This window comes from Pectinophora gossypiella, chromosome 5 (assembly GCF_024362695.1).
Source record: "Pectinophora gossypiella chromosome 5, ilPecGoss1.1, whole genome shotgun sequence".
Classification (NCBI taxonomy): Eukaryota; Metazoa; Arthropoda; class Insecta; order Lepidoptera; family Gelechiidae; genus Pectinophora; species Pectinophora gossypiella.
In genome coordinates, this window is record NC_065408.1 from 12,601,601 (window position 1) to 12,623,827 (window position 22,227).

The 22,227-nt window shown below is 38.5% G+C and overlaps 1 protein-coding gene and 1 long non-coding RNA gene across 3 annotated transcripts in view; one reads left to right on the forward strand and one right to left on the reverse strand.

The window, feature by feature from the left end:
• Window positions 1-22,227, reverse strand: part of LOC126367032 (bifunctional 3'-phosphoadenosine 5'-phosphosulfate synthase) — a 31,761-nt gene that overhangs the window by 2,288 nt on the left and 7,246 nt on the right. For both annotated transcript variants that reach the window (XM_050010411.1, XM_050010409.1), the window contains exons 2-12: window positions 16,345-16,519; window positions 11,206-11,378; window positions 8,438-8,575; window positions 7,290-7,409; window positions 6,963-7,103; window positions 6,261-6,323; window positions 5,483-5,722; window positions 3,931-4,086; window positions 2,961-3,066; window positions 1,341-1,483; window positions 254-415 (exon numbers count right to left, since the gene is read on the reverse strand). In XM_050010411.1, the coding sequence (XP_049866368.1) occupies window positions 254-415; window positions 1,341-1,483; window positions 2,961-3,066; window positions 3,931-4,086; window positions 5,483-5,722; window positions 6,261-6,323; window positions 6,963-7,103; window positions 7,290-7,409; window positions 8,438-8,575; window positions 11,206-11,378; window positions 16,345-16,519 (1,617 nt within the window). The remainder of the gene's footprint in view (window positions 1-253; window positions 416-1,340; window positions 1,484-2,960; window positions 3,067-3,930; window positions 4,087-5,482; window positions 5,723-6,260; window positions 6,324-6,962; window positions 7,104-7,289; window positions 7,410-8,437; window positions 8,576-11,205; window positions 11,379-16,344; window positions 16,520-22,227) is intronic.
• Window positions 13,012-22,227, forward strand: part of LOC126367145 (uncharacterized) — a 28,127-nt gene continuing 18,911 nt past the window's right edge. Inside the window, exon 1 of the long non-coding RNA XR_007566445.1 lies at window positions 13,012-13,092. This is a non-coding gene — a long non-coding RNA (uncharacterized LOC126367145). The remainder of the gene's footprint in view (window positions 13,093-22,227) is intronic.

A 22,227-nucleotide genomic window follows, 5' to 3' on the forward strand; every position in this document is an offset into this window, starting at 1 on the left:
CGTCCAAACCGTGATGTAAATACGTATAAATTAAGTTATGTAGATAGTACAAGTTCGTTTCCTTAAATTAAGAAGTTATGTCTGTTCAAATAAAGTACAATACCTGGTGTACAGTATTGTTGCCGTCGCTTGTGACAAGATGCGCTTAGGACACTTTAATATATACAGAGATTGATTATCCATTTGTTATACGAGGTCTATGGGTTGAACTTAAGTCCCATAGAGAGAAATGCCCATAAGTAAGTACACGTACCTCTAGGTCGTTCAACCCGGGCGCCATCTTGAGCACCATAGCGCCGTGTCGCGGGTCGTAGAGGTCGCCGCTGCCGTTGGGGTGCGGCAGGCCGGCCGGGTCGCGGCCCACTATGTAGTGGTTGGCGCCTGCGTTCATGCGACATTTGGCGTGCCATTGTACCTGAGAGACGAACATTACGAAATTACTTGGGTTTGTAAAATTATGGTAAGTAAGTACTGCTGTTAATCTGGTTAAGTCACATTTCGTTTTAAAGAAAACTAGGTACGGTCACGAGTACTAATATATATACACTTTGAAACCATGTCACATTAACATTTTTGACAAATTAAACCTTAAGTCTCATTAAATGTCAAATATGACAGTGCGACAGGGTTCTAAGGTGGGTACATGTTATTGCTCATGACTGTACCGCTCTTCTAAATCGCTACATACAGAGTATATATGCAGTCTTCATGCATATTTGTATTATAGAGAAACCGACAAAATCCCAATAACAATATTTATTAACTTATGGTCCCTTAATTAACTCTAAATTGTTAACGTGTCTAATGTAAAATTAACCATTTCCGATAAATAAATGTTTATAATCACAAATACGTATATTATAAACTAATCAGACTCAACATAACAGTATCACGCCTGTATGCCCGAAGGGGTAGGCAGAGGCGCATAGTATAAACACCCACTCCTAAAACCCACATACTAGTACAACCGAATCAAACCAAAAAACAAAACGACCCACTCCATGTCGCTCTACAATTTATAGCAAATTTATCACCTCATTGTCCAAAAAGTAAAATGATCCGTGCTTCGGAAGGCACGTTAAGCCGTTGGTCCCGGTTACTACCTACTGATGTAAGTAAGTAGTCGTTACATGAGCCATGTCAGGGGCCATTGGCGGCTCAATAGTAACCCTGACACCAGGGTTGATGAGGTTGGTAATTCACCTTAAAACCCACACGATAGAAGAAGCAAATTTATCACGAATTTAGTTGGACTGTCAAAATTTAGGAACACTCAACAGTGCTGCCGCCTACATTTGAGCTTCTAGTTTTCATCATATAATAAATTATATGAAACTTACCTCAGTAGGTCCAGCATACATCATAGGTGAAGGGAAGATGGCGAGCACGGTAGCGTCTGGGTCCAACACTCCCTCGTTCAATACCGCTTTATGCTGGTTCATTCTCACGTCTAGAGGTACGTCGTCGTCTTTTGTCCATCCACCTGTAAATAAAAGAAGTAGTAGTATGATCGATTTATCCTCCCAAGGCCAAGATTTTCAGACACGACAATTAAATAATGGGGTTATGGGGTGGGGTTGGGGGTATGTTTGTTAAGGATCTCTCAATGCGTCTTATCGGGACTTCGGCGGATGCTAGGGCTGGTAGTTATTTCTGTCAGAGAATTAGTCTGGCGATTAAGAGGGGTAATGCTGCCAGCCTGTTGGGCACCTTGCCTCGATGTGACGCATTGGAGGACGTGTTTTATTTATAAGATGTGTTTGTTTTGTTTTTAATTAATTGTGGTGATTAAATCGAATTATTGTTTAAACAATAATGGGGTTTGGATTTTAAAAGAACATTCAATTTTACGACTTTAAACGACAAGGAAAGGGTTGTCCAAAATAAGATTTTTGATGTTTTTAATATTAGTAGAGGGTGGTAGATGTAATAAATTCCGGCCAATTAGTTAATGATATTTGCGGCAAATCTACAATAAGTCACGTCAAAAATGTTCCATCTTAGGCCTTCGGGCAAAACCATCAAAGGTAAAAAAAAAGTAATAAAAGCTACTGATGCGTTTGATATTCTGCCCAAAGTAGGTCTCGCTTACTCAATACATTATGCTTTAACGTTCTAAAGACTGTATCCCAGAGTACATATTCGGCCCATACAAGATTAGGGTAGTTTCCATTTATTCAAATCAGTAACTTTTTGTTAAACGCCAAAGCTAGAAATAACTTTGGGTAAAATTATCATATGCCTCATATATAAGTGCGTTTAAGACGATCTATGACTATCGTTGTAACAAAGTGATGCACTTTTGACGTCATAGAAAAACGTGATAAAATATAGAATGTTTATTTTTGCGCTTTATTTACATAAAATTAGTAAATAAGTTAAATACAAAAAAAAAATACAATCGATTTGGTGCCTATTAAGTTACATGAAGACGATATGTTTGTCACATTTATATGACAGTTCTTAGGGTGCCTTTCCACCAGAGATGTGCTATGCTACGATGCTACGGATGCGTTTGATATCCACCAATCATATTCATTGGTGCACATAGCATAGCACCGGTGGAAACGGATTCAACTAAGATATGTTTTTTATATGGAAGGATGCGTGCTATAGATGTGTGCTGTGGATGCGTGCTATGGATGCGTGCTGTGGATGCGTACTTAAGTTATGTTCCGAGCAGAGCACCAACAGTATGCCCGCGTTTTTCGCTGAAAGTAGACATGCCATCGTGGAAGCAAAAAGTTATTTTATATCTCGCAATGTGCGCCGGTGCCCTAGCCGCTTCCCTACTATCGATACGTAGCATAGCTCGTAGCACAGCTACTTTGCGGAGGCGCATCTTCCTCGCACAGCTACATAGCTTAGTATTGGTGGAAAAGGTCACATAGTTTCGTAGCGCAGCTTATACATCTTCGCAGCATAAAGGCACCCTAAAGGTGTGATATAATCGAACTTACCAAGCGGATGAAGAAGCAGAACTGGCTTTTTGTATCCCCTTTCTATTAGTTGGCGTTGAGTGTCTTGCATGAGTAGTGCGTGCCCATTGTGGATTGGATTACGAAGCTGGAATAACGGGCAGAGATATTATACCTACTTATTTATGCTTAAAGGCGAACACGTATTACATAGATAGCATTATAGTATCTTCAGATTCTTTCTCTGGTCTAATAATCTGTCATATAATTGGAACTCAGAGCCCACACGAGAGAAGACAGAGAGATGTCATATAAAGACATGAATGCAACCTAAGATGACATTTGAAGATGTCAATAAAGATTAATGTTCCACCACATGCCTCCAATTGTCTGATAGTCTATCTAGAACTTATCTGACACTATTGTTTTTAACCAGACACTAAATGGCGAGAGGGTCTCGTCAAGATGCATTAGCACGAACGGCTCTCGCGGTGTATACCGACCAAATCGAAATGCCGCGTCGCAGATACCTTGACGCAAGTTAATTTAATTCGGATGGGTTGTACGTTATCGAGCAAATAGGCTGTATCACAGCAGGATCTCAGTCCCTCTTCTTTCGTGTCAGACGATGACAAGTTTTTTTTTTTTTTCAAAACATGTCTCACCTAGAAAGATCTGTGGTAGTCCAGTTGGAATCATTATAAGGTCGCAGATTCGAATCTAGCACGGGCATAAACCTATGATTTTCGAAAACGTTTTTCGAATTCATGTTTGGATTATAAATGATTATCACGTGCTCAGTGGTGAAGGAAAACATCGTGAAGAAACCCACATACCCGAGAAATGCGTTTCGGAGGTATGTGACGTAACCTGTATTGGACTGGTTTTCCCTTCGCGAGTTAGAAGGTCAGACAGGCAGTCGACAAAACCGGACCTGTCAAATCTTTAGGTTAGGTAAGCGGACCCTGTGAAAACGGGATAACGCTAGGGGGAAGATGACAATATTTCTCACCTGGAAAGCGAACACAGCATCAGCTTTAAGATCCTTGAACTTCTGCCGCAGCTCGTTGGGGGTAAGCCTGTATGAGTCGAGCCCGTCGTTCCAGCGGACACGCTCAAACACCTCCAGGTTACCGCCCACCAACCAGTCGCCGGATTCTTTGATCATCTGTCAATCAGGAATGAGGATAAAAACAAGCTCAAATGTAGGTAAAGTCAGTGGTGGGGGGAATGCTCCTCCCCATTCTGGCAAAACGACATTTATATGTAACTATAGGCTAGTTTCCAACTAGTCAAAACAGTTACTTTTTACTAAACGTCAAAACATAGGTTATGATGATTTTTTAACATATTTCTACAAAGAGAATCGGATCAAAATTATGATGGTAGGGAGTACTATTTCATACGAGTTTATTGACATTAGTTACATACTGAAGTATGCAAGCTTTCCCCAGATAATAGGTATTTTCAAAACGTCAAGCCAGCGGGATCAAAGAACTGCCTTTATAACTTTGGAACCGTTGAAGTACTAATTTCGATATTTTGCAGGGGGTGAGTACTATTTCGGTACTATTTTTTGGCGTTTAAATCAAAGCGAAAGACAGTGTCGTTAACTCTCGCCAAATTTCGCTCACCGTCAAGCTAGCAAGTGCAATAAAACATGGCTATAAATCCAGAACCGTGATGGTACTAATTTTTTTACAACAGGTACTATTTTTTTCAATAAGAGTACTATTTTTTGGTATGGTCAAATTATTTTTTCGTGCCCATTTCTTTTTTGAGGCCGCTAGCTTGACGCACACAAATTATGAAGGAAATTGTATGAAAAAGCACATGGTGACGTTATAGAAAAATGTGATAAAATGTTGCACTTATTATTTCATTTTTGTTTAATAAAATTCATAAATAAGTTATATAGAAAAAAGAAAACGTTTTTTGTCACCTTTAGATCCGTCTTTATTTAGTAATCAGAATTTCATAATTTATCTTGAAGATAATACACGACCCAATTGCCACCTCTTTCTAATTCCTTGATTTCGTGTAGCTGTAACTATTTCATTTTTCAACGAATTTCGATAGTGTTTCCAAAAGCTATCAATTTATGACTGTTTTAGAACGATAAAGAAAAATATAGTTTTTATATTTGTTTTCAAATGGCCCTATTAGAAGTTAGTTACTAAGGAAACCGGGGTTCGAATTTGAACCCAGGTACCGGACTTATCGAATTTATCTTAAGTCCAGATTTCACTATACAGTTGGCTCGACCATTATAGACGGTGATACGGCTTACCACCCATCACGTTGGTCTAATAGAAAGCTCGGTGAGGTGTGTGTACTTAGATCATCTTACGATGGATGTACCTCTGTCTATCCCATCCAAACTCAAATATATCTTTATTCAGTAGGTAACATAATTACACTTTGAATCGTAATTTTTACATAACGAACGTCTCATCCGCCTAAAACCACTGCAGCTTGTCACGACATGTATAGTCGGGGAAAGCATTGAGGTATAGTTCTGAGGAAGAGTTGCGTATGTTATGGTCTGAGGAAGCGCCTCTCACCTTGATATAAGGATGTCCTGCATTATAAATGCCGAACTGTCGGCAGCATCTCTCCTCTTGCCTATGGGGGTAGAACTCTGGAGCCCTCAACACTGCTACTGCCCTTCCATTATACATGAGAGCCAACGCCGTGGCCCCCGCGGCGCGTTCCTTCACTTCAGTGGACACTGGGAGGACGACAGGAACTGACTGGTTGATGATTGAACCGTCTGGGAGAGTCAGGCAGTTGGAGTGTAGAGCCTGTTGAACAATCAATCAATCAATAATTCTTTATTGCACAAAGCGTTGGGCTCACGATCCGGAAGTCCCGGGTTCGATTCCCGGTGGGGACATATCACAAAAATTACTTTGGGGTCCCTAGTTTGGTTAGAACATTACAGGCTGATCACCTGATTGCCCGAAAGTAAGCCGTTGGCCCTGGTTACTACTTACTGTCAGGGGCCTTTGGCGGCTCGGTAGTAACCCTGACACCAGTGTTGATGAGGTTGGTACTCCACCTCACTACCCACATGATAGAAGAATTGCACAAAGACATAAATAAGGGATAATTATGTACAAACGAATAAAATAAGCTCAATTGGCGGCCTTATTGCTAAACAGCAATTTCTGCCAGGAAACCTTAGGGTGAAGAACATTACAGTTATTTTTATAAACAAGTGGTAAAAATACCAAAGTAAATATTATCTGCTTAAAATTGTTTTATTTAAAATTTTAGATGATTGTGGTTTATATACCTACTTGTAAATATTCAGATTTTTATTAGATAAGTAGTACTTACTTGTAAATATTCATGTTCCCGCATGAATCCTTTGAGTGGATAGCCCCAACCTTCTGATAGCACCTACAACATAAAAAATAAACTCAAAAATAAGACAAAAGTTTTTATATTAAGTACGCAATGAAGCTGATTTAGTAGACACCTCCTAATTTTAAGTCATATGTATTTATCGAGAAAAGTGGAAGAATCACGGGGAGGCCTTTGCCTAGCAATGGGATCAAAAAGATAAGCCTGGAATTTTCCGTTGCAAAATTCAAGTTATTTTTTATTTTATTTTTTCAATTATTTTCAATTATACACTTGTGAAAAAATTCCCTTGATATTAACTCAGAATATTGTGCTGAATCATCCCCCTCAGTACTCGTTACGATATCACTTACATCCTGTATAAGTACTTACAGGTAGCCATACAAGTACAATATTGGTGTTAGTGACATCGCAACGAATGCTGAGGGGGATGATTCAGACCATGATTCTGAATAGATAACAAAGGGAAAATCCTCTCGGAAAATTCATGATGTTTTTGGTTTTTTTTTTAATTATTTTCAGTTCTATACTTTTGCGACGGAAAATTCCACTTGATACTCAAAATCATGGTCTAAGAGTTTCACTCATCAAAGTTTTAGTTACGATGTCACTAACAGCCTGTATAGCCGTGAAAAAAGTGCCTTCTATCTGGAGAAGGCGTGATCATGTTAATACCTGAACCCACTGCAAGTCGAGGGTGGTGAGCTGCACTTGCGGCAACCTGGTAGCCTCTTCGATGGCGCTGGTGAGTCTGTTGCCGTATATGAACAACTCTTCCACGCCCAGGAGGGTGTTCTCGAAGCGAGGAATTATGTCCTGGAAACAAACGGTCTTTGTAGAGTTTGGTAGCTTAGTAGAAAATGGTAGAATTATATAATTTTTTCTAGGTAAAGAATATGCTCTACATGACACATCTTATGTTTCATCATTCCCACAGGTCTTCTGGTGATTCATAGTTTGGTCTTCTCCGATAGGGATTATGGACGTGAATTAGTAGTTTACCTGTGATTCGAGCAGACGCACCACTTCCATAGTGGATTCCTCGACAGTGCGTCCGACCGTCTGGATGACCAACTCTGGCGCCTCTGGACGTTCATATTCCTGGGTGATGCCTGTGAAGCCCTGAAAAATATTCAAAATACATACCTATTTATGTATCACGCCAATATCCCCAAAGGGGTAGGCAGAGGTGTATAGAATACACAACTACTCCTCGTCAGCTGTGTAATAGGGACGAGCTTATTGGTAATACTCAGGCAAACACTTGGAAACCACATGATACCAATTATCTATGATCAAAACATAAAAAATTCAAACTCAAAGTCGAATTCAGTGTTTTAGAGCCCGCGCTGGGATTCAAATCCGTGACACTATGATGCAAGTCGATCTCCGAACAAAGCTGTCATGGATTCAAAATAAGATTATTGGAAGGTGTGTGTAAGGCTGAAGCCAAAACGTGTTGGTTTCGGCCCCACGTACGCCTTCCAAAAATTCGGGACTCCATAGTCCCGAGATATAGAAATGACATACAAATAATAATACTATACACTAAGTAAAACTTTACAATTTTCTATTCTTCTAAAACAAGGAACGCAAATTATTCATTTAAATCAACATGCAGTTAGTAATTTGATTCTACGGTTGCATATCGTTACATCGTACTGACGCATTGCATTAGTTACCGTGGAAAATCCCATTCATATGGGTAAGATTTTAAAGAGTAATATATTTTTAAAATACTTTTTACACATATTAGGTGGCGCTGTTTACCAAAACGCGCTATTTGCGCTTTAGGGCACTTTGTCGAACAAATCGTAATAATCAATGAGGCTCTTAATTTGTGCAGCCAACACTATAAAAAATGCGCCAGGGACATTACCTTTGTACGTAAAAGGACATTTTCATACATTCTCCCAAAAATGATGAAAGTGGAATATCCATTCAGAGATGACTAACGTAAGCAATATGACAAAATAATAGCGTGTGTGCGTGCTTGCGTGCGTTCGTGCGTGCGTGCGTGCGTGCGTGCGAGCGAACGAGCGTGCGTGCATGCGTGCGAGCGTCCGTGCGTACCTGTGTGTGTGTGTGTGTGTGTGTGTGTGAGCGTATATGTACGTGTGTTTGCGATACTCTTTTATAAAATTGCATACCTTTATCTGTCCTTCTCTGGCCTTCTTGTAGAGGCCTTTAGTGTCTCTCTGCTCGCACACTTCGAGAGGAGTGTCGATGAAGACCTCGAAGAATGGCAGGTCAGAATCTGTGTGGATACGACGAGCTACTTCCCGGTCCTGGGAAAGAGAACAAAAGCAACCATAGAAAAACGTGATTAAAATTATAAATGGAAAAAAGAAAACGTTTTTTGTCACCTTTAGATCTTTATTTAGTACTTAATCTGAATTTCATAATTTATATTTGATCTAGGAAACTACAAAAATCACTTTTCGATCCCTAGTTTGGTTATAACCAACCTATTACAGGCTGATCATCTGATTGAACCTATAACAAATAACTGACTAACTTACATTAAATATTGTTTAATGTAGCTGTTGGTTTTCCAAATAGTAAATAAATAACTTGTTCCATTAAATATTGAAGCATTAACAGTAGCTATGTAAGGTTCACTATTATCAAATTGTTAATTAGAACTCGGTAATCAAGTTGCTAATTTACTTTAATGAAACCGAGTCAGCCTATCAATGAATAATGCCGATAAACAATCGGGTTGCATTTGGTAATAAATACATACATTTATACCGTTAGGTGATACGCTGTATTCGTAGTAGCAATTAACTGACGTAGTGGTCGTTTTGTAAATGATAAGTTGATAATCTGTGTCGCGTTTATGTTTAGACTACAATTATATTATATTGCATTATTTACTTATACCTATATTGCACCTTCCCCGACACCAATATTTAACAAGTTCTTTCACCCTAAAGTTGCCTAAAATTGCTATTTAGCAATAGGGCCGCCGATTGTGCTTTTCTTGTCAGTTTTGTAACTTAAAAACAGTTACAAAATGTTATGTTTATACGTGCAATAAAGCGTCTTTGCATTGTATTGTACAATTTCATCTATGTACATACATAAATACACGCCTTTTCCCCACCGGGATAATTAGAAACTACGAAATTCCTTTTCTTATATCCTGACATAGCTACTTCGACGCACACCGTCGGTTCAGAGTTTCCCTATCGTACTAAATCTTTTCTAAGGACATACCCAATTTAGTCAATGAATGTATTCATTATATAAAACAATATTTTATAAAAAGACAAATTTTATAAAACAACAAATGCCTGCAAATAAACCACGCTATATAAGCGCGGCGCGACGTGACGCGAGATAAAATAAAGACCTTGGTACACGCGGATACCAAGACATCCACGATTTTTCAAAAAGACGTCGGAATCCAAAGGAAATATCTTATTATTGTATAATGCTTATAGAAGAGCAAAGAAAAAGAAAAAAACAGACACCTTCATAAGAAGTAAGAAAATTTATAGTTTTAAACATAATTTGACACACTTTTCATATTCAAGTCGCGAGCAAGTCAAATTTGACAACTCGCGCTTTGACATTTACTCACGCTACTCGCGCCATTAGCGTGCTAGGCATGCTGGATTACTAACTACTACTAACGCTCAAGTATGTACGCATGCACTCACAACTTACAATACAAATACAAAAACTCTTTATTGCACTTGAATCACATTAAAAATACATTAGTATTATAATTAAATTGGTAGTACAACAGGCGGCACTTCATCCAAACAACCTCATTTTACGCAGATACCACACATTGACGTTATCGTACATGCGCATCTGTGTGTGTGTGTGTGTGTGTGTGACGTCTGACGCCATACGATTGAAGACTAAACTATGTCCGAGGGGGTGAGGTAAACCCAGCTCAGCCGCTGGTCGGGAGCGGAGAGTTGCTGTTCTATACGGCACTATTCCTTATTCTATGCTAACACAGAAATTCGCCGCCTTTTATAAGCACACTCCCGATCACCCGCAACGGAAGATCTTTAGAATTAAGAACTATTTAAGAATAAAGAACATTGCCCTTTGGATTCTTATCATAAAATGTAGTGTTATTGAACTCTCTCGGGCTCGATCTTTTATTAGGTTCCATAAGATAAGAATCGAGCGACAATACAATAATATATTAGGGTAAAATCAAGATTCATTTCTCTGCTGTGTATAGGAAGTAAACAAAAATATTCTCGCTCCCAATTAAGGGATTGTGTACACACACATAAACTGTATTTATCCAATAGTAATCAGAATTTCATAATTTATCTTGAACCTAGTACACGATCCAATTATATAGTCTATGCCGATGGTAAATCTTGGTACCGACATGGTAAAACATATTGTTTGTTTGTATAACAACACAACATAACATATTAATGTTCATCTAAAAAAACCTTGTTAAGTTTAAAAACCTTGCTGAACAAGGAACCTTATTTAATTTTAGGTTAGGTAACTGAGCCCGTTTGACATGTAAAATGTTTTAGGTTCACCTGTGGTAGCTTTGTAATTGGCGTTTGTTTACACATATAAATATCTACTTTGTAAAAGAGGCTGTAAGCTACCCGAATAAAATCAAATAAATAAAATCTTAGAACATTATAACGAAGGACGAAGGTACGAAGTGAGATTAAGTACAATTTATCTTCAGTGGTACCCGTAATACCTATACGTTAAACATATTTACATAATTATGCAATAAGTATATAATGTAACGCGCACAATCCCCAATGGGGATGGTAGAGCCAGAAGCTATCAATATGATAATTATACAGTTCATCATTAGTATAGATCTAAGACAGATACGGTCGATACCAAGGCGGTCTATACGTATTTTTGTTGATTCCAGCAACATATTTACATATATATTTATTATTCTTACCTCAGCGAAAGGCGACACAAAGCTGCAGAGGCAGACGACGCCGCTGTCAGCGAAGAGTTTGCCCACCTCAGCAACCCTCCTGATGTTCTCCTCTCGATCCTCCTTCGTGAAGCCGAGGTTCTTGTTTAGCCCGGTCCTGATGTTGTCTCCGTCTAGGCCATACGCCGGGATACCTGGGACAAGGAAATGGATCATCATCATCATCAATTTAAGAGCCACGCTCTTGTCGGTGTAGCATTTTCCATTCCCTTTTCTGTAAAATACTCTCCATGCTACTTTTTTAGGGAAAAATAGGGCAGTGGTTTCCCTCTTGCCTTCCGCCCCGCAGTACTCTGTCTGACGCGAGTGGGATGGCACCCAGAGTAGTCTATTACAAAGCCATACTAGGACTCCTGTCCTCTGCCTCTGAATAGTACTGACAGTTACTGCTGCCCTCTGTCAAGGAAATGGATATGGATCCTAAATATCGAGAAGTATACTAATATATATAAGAAGTATACTAAGTAAAGTTGTTATAAGGAATAAATGAATATGAATATATCTGTATCTTTACGTTATCCGGGCTTATCCGGGATAACAGGCCTGGGAGTGCCCAGTTGGGCGCGAACCTCGGCTCAGGGCGTCGTCTGAGAAGGCGAGTGCTGGGTCGACAGCGGTAAGCGCCTCTGCCTCACGAGACATGATTATCTTCAATAAGACTCGCAACGTGGTCGTCTGGTAGTGGAGAAGTATGACAGAATCAAAACAAATGGAATTCCAGTCTCTGTTTACCTCGGTGGGAAATAGACGTGAGTTTAAGTATGCGGTGGAATATGCTTCATACCCCCTCCGGTTGATTAAGGGAAGGCCCAAGAGTGGGACACATATACCTAGACTATTTATGTTTATATATCGACATACTACGCTACAAATATAACACCACGGACACAAACGGACTCTGTTCTACACAATAATAATTATTTCATATTTATCATCATCTTCAGCCCATTAACGTCCCCACTGCTGGGGCACGGGCCTTCCCTATGGATGGATAGGGAGATCGGGCCTAATCACAATCACGCGGGCCCAGTGCGGATTGATGGTTATTAACGACTGCTACTGCAAGAAGCACGGAGCAGCTCGAGATGAAAACTTTTTTTTATTTGTGGTCACCCATCCTATGACCGGCCTTTGCGAAAGTTGCTTAACTTCAACAATCGCAGACCGAGCGCGTTAACCGCTGCGCCACCGAGCTCCTCATTTCATAAGTAAAAAACGTAGGTATAAGTAGAGCACAACAGAGCTGCAACATACCTGCCGAATTATTTAAAAACAAAACGGCAAAACTATTCTACTGCCCGATATGACTGAAACAATGGCAAGTAAAACAAATAATAACAGTTTCTGTTCACTACCATTGACATTATAGTACCGCGTAATGTTTAGTAAGTGTTTACTATACTTGTCAATAGACTTAGTATAAGTTTGTTATGAAAATAACAATATTATGTCATAGTAAGGCTGGTGACGAGTGGGTGTAATACTATACACCTCTGTTTACCCTTTCGGGCTTCCAGGCGTGATGCTCTGTTGCAGGGTGTTAGTGACATCGTAACGAATACTGAGGGGGATGATCCAGACCATGATTCTGAGTTAATATATTTTCCGTTGCAAAATTCTTGTTTTTTTTTTTAATATTTTCAATTTTGTACTTTGTCGATGGAAAACTTCACTTGATATTAACTCAGAATAATGAGCTGAATCACCCCCCTCATTATTCGTTATGATGTCACTTACACCCCGTAAGAGTACGTACAGTCATGAGCAATATAATGTACCCACTTTAGGACTCTGTCGCACTAACATATTTGACATTTAGTGAAACTTACAGTTCAATTTGTCAAAAAAGTTAATGTGACATGGTACCAAGCGGTATACATATTAATGCTCGTGACCGTACAGATAGCCATATAAGTGCGTATGGGTGTTATTGACACGGTAACAAATACTGATAGGGATGATTCACACCATTCTGAGTAGATATCAAGTAGACTGTCGGAAAATTCATGAACTTTTAGTGTTTTTTTAATTATTTTCAGTTCCATATTTTTGCGATTGATAACTACTCAGAATCGTGGTATGAATCGGCCCTCTAGAATTTCGTTACGACCGCACTAACATCCTGTATAATGGTGTGCTTTATGTCATAGTACAATCAAACCCTGTCCCGCAATCCGTACTAGAGTTGGCTACAGTCTAAGCTGTACCCACTATAATAGTAACATTTATATTATACGTCAATGGTTTAGATACTGTGTTTGTGGTGCGTAAATCTTTAAAGTGACTAATATTAAGATTATCAAAAATCAATCTTATTTTTTTTTTAGTTAAATTTTAAATATGTTTAAATAACAATGAGTAGAAAGTTTGACCGCATTTATTGATGTCGTCATATCGCAATATTTCCACACAAGTTCCATGGAAAATTTTGACGTTTCGTGTCAAGTAGTCGATATCTCTATCTGTGGGTTTGCTCAGCGACGTTCAGCACACTCATCAAGAGATTAATGTGTTGAATTTTATGTGAATATAAAATAAAGCTCTACTAATAAAATAATAAAGATCAAGAGTTATATACCATACAATGCGTTTTACACACGCGCAATGTTTTATGCATTTGCACGTAAATATTTTCACTGTTGTAGACTCAGGTTAGGTATCATCACTAATTTAAAAGCCACGCTCTTGTCGGTGTAGCATTTTCCATGCTACTTTTTTAAGAAAAAATAGTGCAGTGGTTTCCCTCTTGCCTTCCGCCTCACACTCAGCGACTCAGGTACTTAAATATATTTTCAATTTGTGCCTATGTTTTTGTTGTAATTTGATTCATCATCACTAATTTAAGAGCCACGCTCTTGTCGGTGTAGCAATCTCCATACTACTTTTTAGGAAAAAATAGGGCATCGGCTTCCCTCTTGCCTTCCGCCCCGCAGTAATCTGTCTGACGCGAATGGGATGGCGCCCATAATAGTCTATTAGTAATTTGATTAATAACATTATATAATTATATTCTACACACATTTTTATAGCTTAGTAACTGTACTATGCTACCTGGTCAATATTATGTTAGAGATAAAATATATTTAAAAGAAAGTTAACATTACGCAGTAAAGTATTAGTAGGTATTATTTCGAATAACTTTCGTTTCGGATTCGCCTCTTTATAAATCAAGAAGATTTTAAAGTAGCACTTTACATTCGATTGACGACTTTGTGTCAAATAACTTTCTCCAGTCATCAAAGGCTTATAAAATTGCATCACACGCGTAATATTTCATCATCTATAATAATTTCATCACGTCACACATGATTTGAATTAACGTCTAAATGTTTTAGGTTTGTGATCTAGTTAATACCCGTTATAATAGGATCACGCCCATTTCCCGTGAATAAATAAACAAAACAATAAATCCCGTAAATTTAATATTAAGTATACTAACTTGCAAGAAAAACTTATTTATATGTACCTAATATATTTTATAAGTTTATTTTAAGTTATACCTGTCATTTTCTTATCAGCCGAAAAGGATAGGGACGGGTAATCGACAGGAAATTTATGGAATACACGTCAATTTTGATGCAGAAATTTAAAAACCCCTGCCAAAATTTTATATTGGCCAATAACACGACAGAAATAAGTTGAAGACACACGTCAAATGGGTTGTATATCGAGCGAGGTGATTATTTTATTCGCCCGGGTTATTCATTCATTCACTCATTCATTTTAAAATTAACAGTTGTCAATCGTTCCTTTTCTTTTCGGCGTCGGCGGATAAGAAAATTACGGATATGACTTAAAATTAGGAGGTGTCTGTAGGGGCGATTGACAATATAAATTGACACGTGCTAATATATCAAGTAATGCAAATGTAATGTAAATATAATACAACAAATAGGTAAACTTGGAAACATGCACTTTTGACATAAATATGCATTACTGGATGTTGCAACTGATACAGGTTATTGCTTTACCAGTATCGAATTACTTGGTGCGGTTGACAGATGAAATCAAGGACAGACAGGCTGACACTGCATGAAAATTGTTTAACACAACACTTATTATTGCACACCATAAAGCTATAGTTTATGTTATAAGATAAGTAAGCAATAAACACGGCCTTGTGCAAATAATGTCTTCCTTGTAAACAGTGACAAGGCAGGTTTAACGAAAAATAGGCATAGGTATACTTGTGCAAATTGCAATTTGTATTATTACAATTAAGATTATCAATAAAATATAAAGTCGTAAAAATATCGAAGCAAAACCAGTAAAGTGCAACATTGCGCGTGCGCACCGAAGTGAGATCGGACCCTTGGCCTTGGCTTGACTTGACATTGTTAAAAGGTCAATAAAACGAGGTATCTAATTTTAATTTAAAGTATATTTATTATTATTTATATGTTCTATGCTGCAAGGTGTTTGGACCAAAACATGTCTGTCAAATCAAAAGCAATAGATAAGGCCATTTAGGGTTTCGAATGTTACGTACATCTAGTCAAGACCTTTCACTTTACTAATGTGATAATATTTTCAAACTAATTCGAGCCCTTCTATATTACGGTAGACACGTAAAACCGTCACTTCTGGAATGTCCAAGACCGTTCAGTAGCATGTGTCCAGTACAAAGTCTAAACCGCGAGTCATGAAAGTGAAAGAGCGTCTTCTCTCTCGCTCTTAGTAAGAAATGCACCCCTGCCTGATGACCAAAGGTCTATTCCCAGTGATGCGGACGAGTATAAATTGTTTATAACGTCTGACAGACACTAACTCCACAGTGAGACAAGAAGTGTCGAACTGTACACTCCACAATAATCTTATACTAAATGTACTCTTGACTCAAAATTTTTAAAGTTCGAATTTTTTAAGAAGTACCACACCCCGGACACTTCATACAAAAACCTCGTTTTACACAGACACTACACATTGACGTTATCGTACACGCGCATCTGTGTGTGTGACGTCTGACGCCCATACGATTGAAGACTAAAGTAAGACCGAGGGGGTGAGGTAAATCTAGCTCAGCCGCTGGTAGGGAGCGGAGATTTGCCGTTCTATACGTAGTATTATTCTTTATTCTATGGTAGAAGTAGTATAACTCACCTCTGGAAACAAGGTAAGCTTCCAAAGCGAAGGCAATGCTGGTCTTCCCGGCGCCGCTGAGCCCTGTGAACCACACTGTGCTGCCTCTGAACGCGCGACTGCCCAACGCACGACTCCTCTTCGCTCTGGATACTTGGTGTTTCTGCTCCACCACATTCGTTGCTACTTGGGCGCACTGGAACAAAGATAATAGCTCTTTAGAAGGTTATACTTTTGGAGAAAATATTTTATTGGAGATCGATTAAGGAATGGAATGATTTGCCGCAGTCTGTTTCCCTTCTTTCGTTTACAATCTTGGAACCTTCAAAACTAGAGTTTGCTAGGTAGGTAAGCATGCGTGGCTGTGTATTATATGAGACTAGAGTGTAAGGCCTGATGATGTGTGAGGTAATCGTGTACCACCTGGCGCGAATTATATCGAGGCCTTCGACCAATAGCCGTTTGACGTCCATGTACGTATATAGCATTCGTATCGTTTATTGGTCGAAGCGCTCAATATAATTCGCGCCGCGCGCGGCAGCAGACCCGGCTGGTGAGTATGTGGTTAAACGCAAGCATATTTAAAAAAAATGGAGCTGTGTGGTGGAGCTCCATACCCCCCAGTTGCTTAAGAGGCCTGTGCCCAGCAAAGGATTGTGTAAAGATTGTTTATGTATGTATTTTATGGTCACTTTAAATATGAGTTCATAAAGTTCCTAAAAGTTTATGATAAAGGCGAAAGAATATCCTACTTACTTTTTACGTAATTATCGGTGCACATATAATAACAAAATAATATTGTTATTATGTTTTTAGTACTCACGTAAATCGAAAATGTATAAAAATAAAATTTTACTCAAGCATGAAAATTGCTGATTAAAGTATGAAGAAATACAACACGATTCTTATTAATTAAGTACACGAATAATTTCCGCATTTTAATTTTTTATTTTATTCAGTAACAAGGAAACCGAGACTAAGAAGGGTCCAAAAACGTTTTAAAAAAGTACTCAGAGTACCTCTTTAACTTTAGCGACCATTAAAACTTTTATATACAGGTAATAAGCTGAAAATAAACTACATATACTCTCATAGGTACATAAACAAACCTTGGCTTTGCATAAAGGTCAATTATTTTATTTTATAGTGTCTAACTTGTAGAACTGTTAAATTACTATTATAAGATCAATCAATGCAGAATGCAGAATATAATTACATTTCCTGATTGGTATTCACTTAGCTATGGTCAATCATTTGACTGTAAAATACAAGGTTTATCTTATTATCTACAAAAAAACTGTCCGTTGCACTTTACTGGCTCAAGAAACAAAAGTAAAAACATTTTTTTACACAGGTAGGTAGTCGTTTTCCTGCTTAATTCTTGATGTAGACAGTAATGTTCTTATTTTATTTAAAACAGCAATTTTACAACAGGCATTTACTAGGTAAGCGCGTTCCTTACGTCACACATTCAAACGTGAAATAATCTCATTTTACTGCACTGCAAATACGTTTTTGAAATTTTATTTAAAATAGCAATTTTAGAAGCTGGAGTGGGTGAACAGGCATGTCCTAGGTAAGCGTGTTCCTTAGGCCAAATCTTCACTTGCCATCAGGTAATATTGCGGTCAAACGTGAAAAAAAAACTCATTTGATTGCACTGCAAATACGAATTTGTTTTAAACATAGGAGTTAGTTGATAAACACCGAAACGAGTTTTTGTTGGCAGCAATTAATATTGTAACAGGGCCCACCGATATGTACGGAAAGGACTTGTTTTTGTTTGAGATCTTAAAATATTAGAAAATAAATTGACTACTAAGAGTGGTATAAATAAACTAATCTCAGCTGAGACTACCCTCAAGACCATGCTCAATTCCCTGTTTTTATATAAGAACTGTCACATTGACATGATCTTGAGGGCAGTCTCGAAGCGTGGTATCAATAAACTAATCTCAGCTTTGGACTGCTCTCAAGATCATGTCAATATGACAGTTCAGGGACAGGGAACTGAGCATGGTCTTCAGGGCAATCTCATGTGAGATTAGTTTATTAATGCCACAGGAGGCAGTCCACACTCCTTAGTGAGTTTATTACTTGAGGACATTTATTACTTAATTATGTTTAATAGACGGTGAAGTTAATCTACCTGGGCGCCTCGTCTACGAATTGGTGTGAAGAGTTACCGTTCTAAGATGCTTTTGACATGGCTCTATGCAACAACTACGTACATGTTTACTTAAGTATAAAGGGTGTTAGTGACATCGTAACGAAAACTTTGAGGGATGATTCAGACCATGATTCTGAGTCGATATCAAGTGGATTTTTCCGTCGCAAAAATCATGTATTTTTTTTAGTTTTTTTAAATTATTTTCAATTCTATACTTTTGCGATGGAAAATTCCACTTGATATTCAACAAAAAATTCATGAATTTTTTTGTGTTTTTTTTTTAATTATTTTCCTATCCATACTTTTGCGACGGAAAATTCCACTTGATATCAACTCAGAATCATGGTCTGAATCATCCCTCAAAGTTTTCGTTACGATGTCACTAGCACCCTGTATATTACCAAGACCACCGGCATAGAATAAGGAATAATACTACGTATGGAACGGCAACTCTCCGCTCCCCAAGAGCGTCTGAGATAGATTTACCCCCCCTCGGACATAGTTTAGACTTGAATCGTATGGTGTCAGACGTCACACACACAGATGCGCGTGTACGATAATGTTAAATGTGTAGTGTCTGTGTAAAACGAGGTTGGTTGTATGAAGTGTGAAGGTGAGCCAACGGCTTGACGACTCTTTCTTTCAGACGGTATAAAGCTGTTTATCGCGTTTGTGATCGTTTATCTGTTTCGTAAAAGTTTGGGTGCGGGTGCCCGCACGAGTACGATCTTTATCATAGATGCACTTTCCTATCGCCTGTTTACGCACTTTAATCTGTCAAAATATAATTGAGATAAGATTATAATATCCGTAATACAAGTACTCACTTAATCATTTCTTACCTTGACATGTACCTATGTACGGTCACGAGTACTAATATATACCTATACACTTTGAAACCATGTCACATTAACATTTTTGACAAATTAAACCGTAAGTCTCATTAAATGCCAAATATGACAATGCGACAGGGTTCTAAAGTGGGTACATGTTATTGCTCATACTGTACACGTATTTATTATGGAAAGCTTCCATAACCTTACCAAATAATTCTACATATAATTTTATCGGTCTCTAGCTTGTTTATTTAAGACGTGTTAAATAATCAACAATAATGTACGTGGCAGCCCTGTTGGTAGAACGCACGAACTCACTTTGAGGTCGCATGTACGAATCCAGCACAGCCCGAAACCAATGATTGTGGAATTTGTCCTCCAATTCATGTTTGGATCACAAATGATTAATACATGCTCAGCGGTGAAAGAAAACATCGTGAGGAAACTCACATTCCCGATAAATGAATTTTCGGAGGTATGTGACCTAACCTGTATTGGGCTGGTTTTCCCTTCGCGGGTTGGAAGGTCAGACAGGCAGTCGCTTCTGTAAAAAACCGGACTTGTCAAGTCCAGGTTAGGTAAGCGGACCCCGTGAAAAACGGGATAATGCTAGAGAGATGATGATGACATTATGTCCAATATAATGGACCTATGTTCATGATCGTGTGCAGCAGAATCGCTGAATGCAATACCATTTTGAAGAATGCCGACAAGAGCGTGGCTCTTAAATTAGTGTGTGTGTGAATCAAACTATATTAACATAATAGGCCATAATAGGAAACTACACTACCAGTTTGGTTAGTACATTACAGGCTGATCACCTGATTGTCCGAAAGTAAGATGATCCGTGCTTCGGAAGGCACGTTAAGCCTTTGGTCCCGGTTACTACTTACAGGTGTAAGTAAGTACTCGATACATGAGCCATGTCAGGGGCGTGTGGCGGCTCAATAGTAACCCTGACACCAGGGTTGATGAGGTTGGTACTCCGCCTCACAACCCACACGATAGAAGAATAAGAAACTAGTATGTACTAAACGACTCATCGCAAGGAATCGTAGTGAAAGTCGTTGTTTACGTAAACACCCGCTAATGTGGAGCTATCAAGCTCTACCACACATAATACTATGTAAGTGTCTGTCTATGGTTCACCGGTCAACAGAATGTTGAATCATTCGACAAACTAATGGGTATCGATCTGAGTTTGTTCGGTTTGTGTTGGTTTTTCCTTCGAGTTGGGGCAAAATTATGTATGTCGTGTATGTATGTCTATATAGTAATATACGTTGAATATCTCGCTCGTCACGTAGGTCACCTGGGAGAAATCTCTTTGTTTAGAGATAAGCTTACTTGTACTGTATGTTCCTTGAGTACAAATAACCTTAAAAAAATATTATTATAAGGGTGAGAGAACCACTTCTCTCACCCTTATAAAAATACAAATTCAGATGAGATGAGACGTGTGCATTTGAAATATAAATTCAGATTCAAACATCACAAACTTATCACGTTTGCAGAGCAATACATGTGGTAATAATACGTCACGGAATTGTTACGATATCTATGGAAAAATTGCTCCCAATCGCCCCCAGCATAATGATTTTCAAAAAGCAAAAAGATAAACCTCCACGATGACTAGTGCCAAGCACGCACACAGCTGAGGCAGCTGTAGTAGATAACAGTTACTAGATTATTATCGCGGAAATATCGATACGTTCGTTGTTAGCCAAATAATACTCACTTTGATTCGATAAGAAAACGTCAATAATGATATTAGCAAGATTATTCACTTGTTTTTCCATGCCTCTTACAAACTACTACTCACTAAAAACATATAGTCCATACAAAAGTGGTATAAAAATCTTCTAATCCAATAATAATCCCATTAAAAGAGTTCCACCGTGGTCCGAACTACTTGAGGTCCGAAACGACTAAAAAATGACCCAACAGTCAATGTTCAATAAGGGCACAACATCTCCCTAACATTATCCCGTTTTTCACGGGGTCCAGAAGATTATACAAGTTCGGTTTTTTTACAAAAGCAACTGCTTATCTACCCTTACAACCCGCGAAGGGAAAACATTAATCACATACCTCTGAAACGCATTTCTCGGGAATGTGGGTTTCCTCGCGATGTTGCTCTTCACCGATGAGCACGTGATAATCATTTTATAACCCAAACATGAATTCGAAAATCATTGGTTTAAACCTGTGCTGGAATCGGAACCTGCGATCTCAATGAGAGTCAAGCATTCTACTAACTGGGGCCTGTTTAATAAAACTTACAATTGTAAATTGCAACGACAATTTGATGTTCATTACGTAGCTAATATGAAACTGCAAAATATTCCTGATCACACACTCTGCAATGTACATCAAATTGTCATTGTAATTTACAATTGTAAGTTTTATTAAACAGACCTCTGGGCTACCGCGGCTCTTCAATGTTAAAATCAACCACAATCCGACATAATTGCTTTTTTCGACAAATAAATAAACAACTGAACGCTTCTCTATGGTATTTTATTCGACGCCCAGGATAGAAACAATATGTATCAGATACTTCTTCTTATCGTGTAGGTTGTGAGGTGGAATACCAGCCTCACAACCCTGGTGTCAGAGTTATGATTGAGCCACCAAAGGCCCCTGACATGGCTCATGTAACGATTACTCACTTACGTCAGTAAATAGTAACCGGGACCAACGGCTTAACGTGCCTTCCGAAGCACGGATCATCTTACTTCTGGACAATCAGGTGATCAGCATGCAATTTCCTAACCAAACTAGGGATCACAAAGTGATTTGTTCCTACCGGGATTCGAACCCGGGACCTCCGAATCGTGAGCAGAACGCTCAACCACTGGGCCAGAGAGGCCGTTACTATATAGATACATTAGCTAA